The sequence below is a fragment of the Silene latifolia genome, chromosome 2 (genome assembly GCF_048544455.1).
Source record: "Silene latifolia isolate original U9 population chromosome 2, ASM4854445v1, whole genome shotgun sequence".
Lineage (NCBI taxonomy): Eukaryota > Viridiplantae > Streptophyta > Magnoliopsida > Caryophyllales > Caryophyllaceae > Silene > Silene latifolia.
The window spans coordinates 101,990,273-101,993,264 of NC_133527.1; the positions used below are offsets into that span (position 1 = coordinate 101,990,273).

At 37.0% G+C, this 2,992-nt stretch overlaps 1 protein-coding gene across 1 annotated transcript; it reads right to left on the reverse strand.

Moving 5' to 3' along the window:
• Nucleotides 1–405: 405 nt before the first annotated feature.
• On the reverse strand, nucleotides 406–2,099 carry LOC141641144 (protein FAR1-RELATED SEQUENCE 5-like). The gene is made up of 3 exons (XM_074449817.1): nucleotides 1,732–2,099; nucleotides 983–1,633; nucleotides 406–895 (listed from the first exon to the last, which is right to left on the reverse strand). Exons 1-3 carry the CDS (start codon nucleotides 2,097–2,099, stop codon nucleotides 406–408), a joined length of 1,509 nt encoding a protein of 502 aa, XP_074305918.1.
• Nucleotides 2,100–2,992: the final 893 nt, after the last annotated feature.

Consider the following 2,992-nt stretch of genomic DNA (forward strand, 5'->3'; position numbering starts at 1 on the left):
CATCTTGTCTTTCTTCTTTGCTGGTACACTTCTGTAACTAATCATATCCAATCTAATATCTCTCAGTTTTTCAATCAAAAGATTCATGTCGTTATCATCACACTCAGCTACGCTGACACAAGAATAAACCTCTTGCCACAAAGACACGGTACTCAAACTTTTCCGGTCGAAAAACTTTTGAGAGACATCTATCAGTTTGCCATCTTTATCAAAGACAGGCTTACTCATTGCATCTTTTGTCCATCTTTGCATTATGTACTGTTCTGGTATTTTTTGAAAATCTTGGTTGTGTAGAATCCAAAGGCAGTGCCTGCACAACAAGCCCATTCTCTGAAACATAGAACGAGAACAAGTAATCTCCATGTTATCTGGTGAATATGCTACGTTCCATGACTTATTTGGCATCTACAAGTCTGTTAGAATATATATTTTTGTCTCATCAATATTCTCCACATCTTTAAAACGACAATCAGACAAAGCTACAACCAATTCTGTTTGGAAGTCTTTGAAAATGTTGTGCGAGTACATTTCAGAAGCATGGACTTCAAGGTTTGACTTTGTTTTCCGTGGGATTTCAGAGTGTTTGTTGTCACTGTTCAATTTGGACTGCTTGTGTCTTTGTGCTTCCAAGGCACTCTCATAGCACACCCAAAACTCAACAAGGGTCAAATGAGGTGTGAGGAACCTGTTAAAGAAAATGTTTTCACTCTCAGACCTAGAAGTAACCCTCATCAAGCCAGACATTGAAACATCTTTAAAATAGGTAGGGATCCACAGTTCCCTGAGATCGTACAAATCTGAAAACCACTCGTGTTCTACAAGTTGATAATCAGTCATTATCTTCCCCCATTGTTCTTCGAATTCATCAGGCTCAACTTGGTTGTTGCAAACACACCTATTGAGCATGGTCTTAAAATCCTCATCTTGAAACAGTTGCTAACTGACTTTTTCTCTTAGTTTCTTCATTATGTGCCACATGCACAGTCTGTGTGTTGACTCCTTAAACACTTCCGGGACTACCGACTTCATTGATTTGTCCTGATCAGTAATTATAATTTTCGGTTGGTACCCGCCCATTGGTTCCAAAAATGTCTTGAACAGCCATGTATAACACTCAATACTTTCATCACCTATCAATCCAGCTCCAAACGTTATGCACCTTTTGTGGTGATCAACTCCTGTGAAAGGCACAAACACCATATCGTACTTGTTTGTTCCATATGTAACATCTGCTGATAAAACCTCACCAAATAGCATGTAGTTCTTTATGCAGATCGGATCTGCCCAAAACACTCCAGCCAGGCACTTGTTTTCATCTACTATAAAATCAAAGTAAAATGAACTGCATGTGTCTTTTCTCCCAATAAGATTTTCAACAAACATTTGTGCATCAAAATTACCAATGTAGGTTTTTATGTCCCTGACCAAGTTTTTGAAATCAACCTCAGTAGCCCCAATGTTGTCGTAACCTCCACACAGCTCCTTCCAACCTCTATAGGCTTTCACACCACCTAGTTTTAGCACCTTTACCTTTGTGACAAATTGCTTCTGTACCTCTGTCATTTTTCGGTTTCCTTTCAAGAATATTGTAGATTCAGGCGAAGCAAGTGGATGGTTATGCGCTTCATCGAATCTGGTAACAATATAAGTTCCATTTTCTTGGTATTTAAACTGCACTAATGCACGAAAGTCAATTCTTGTAATCGGCCTCACACAAATATATGTCATCACATCGGTTCTCGCATCATTCTCGCAGATCGATGCTCGATGTCGATGTCATCGATCGTCTTCCTTTTCCTACTTTCCTTTACACCTTGCTTATTGCAGACAACATTCCTTAATGCAAAACGGTTTGGTAACTCAATGCCTTTAATCCTTTTTGTTGTTGCAAGTTTTGGCGTAAACCCACAGATTGTACAATATTCTTTGTAGAATAACTTTGCTGATTCTAGCATTTCGAATACTTGTCCTACTTTAGATTTCTTTTCCTCTGGACATAATGGAATGTACTGGAGTGCATATAATTTTTCAATTCTTGTCCTTGGTGTTTTAAAGCTGTTATTTGTAGAAAAAGACGTAGTTGCATCACTTGTACTCATTGTCTGCTTTAACAGTAGCTAAGTAAGTAAGTATATTGAATATTATTGCATCAATAATGCAGTAATCCAATTCTAATATGCTCTACAAAGATTGGCAATTTATTTCGTACAAATAAAGGTTCATATATAATGTATTCCTGCGAATGTCCATTATCATGCCTTTAAAGGAACATTTATTTTACTGCTAATGTTCATAGGAAATATTGTTGTCCATTTTGATATAGCATATATATAATGTATTGAATGCTAATGACATTAAACAAAGAAATAGTCATAATATTATTTCATTAATATTAGAAAAATATTTACAAAAGCCATTTCAGGCTTTCAAAATGGTAAAGCCTACTAAGGCTTATACTGAAAAAAAAAACACAAGATAATACCTAATAACAATAAACACAAGATAACACAAAATATTTCTAAACTAATCTAACAGTCGGAGTCAGAATAACCCTCATCCCCAGACTGTTCCTCAATTTCATATTCTTCTTCTCTTTGCTTTAAAAATTGTCGTTCTTGATTTTTGTGATGTCTAATTATTTCTGCACGACTAGACATAGTCGTGCAGATGCAGAATCTGTTAAGGAGCCGATTATTCTTTGTGATAGAGATTACACCATTTTCATTTCCGTGAACCGCGCCTCGGTAATAATCCCTCTCCATTACCTTTTGCCTTCTCCCTATAAGAAACCACTTTGACCAGCCCTTGCACACCATGGCCATGTTTCTCTTTTCTTCCCTCCCAAGTCGATTAAAAATAATCCGGAGGAATGCCCGATTAGTAAGAAAAGGATGTAAAGGACGACTGTGAGATGGTACATCCATCTCCATAGGAATGTCATCTCCATCAAACCAGTTTGAAGAAAACTGGCTTACTTTCCATTCCCAATAAT

Excerpts from the sequence above, each read along its gene's own strand:
- LOC141641144 (XM_074449817.1), bottom strand. The coding sequence starts at position 2,099 with ATGAGTACAAGTGATGCAACTACGTCTTTTTCTACAAATAACAGCTTT. Across the intron at positions 1,634-1,731 it reads AGAATGATGCGAGAACCGAT|ATTCGATGAAGCGCATAACC; the intron begins GTGATGACATAT and ends TATTGTTACCAG. Across the intron at positions 896-982 it reads AAGGAGTCAACACACAGACT|GTGTGTTTGCAACAACCAAG; the intron begins GTGCATGTGGCA and ends CATGCTCAATAG.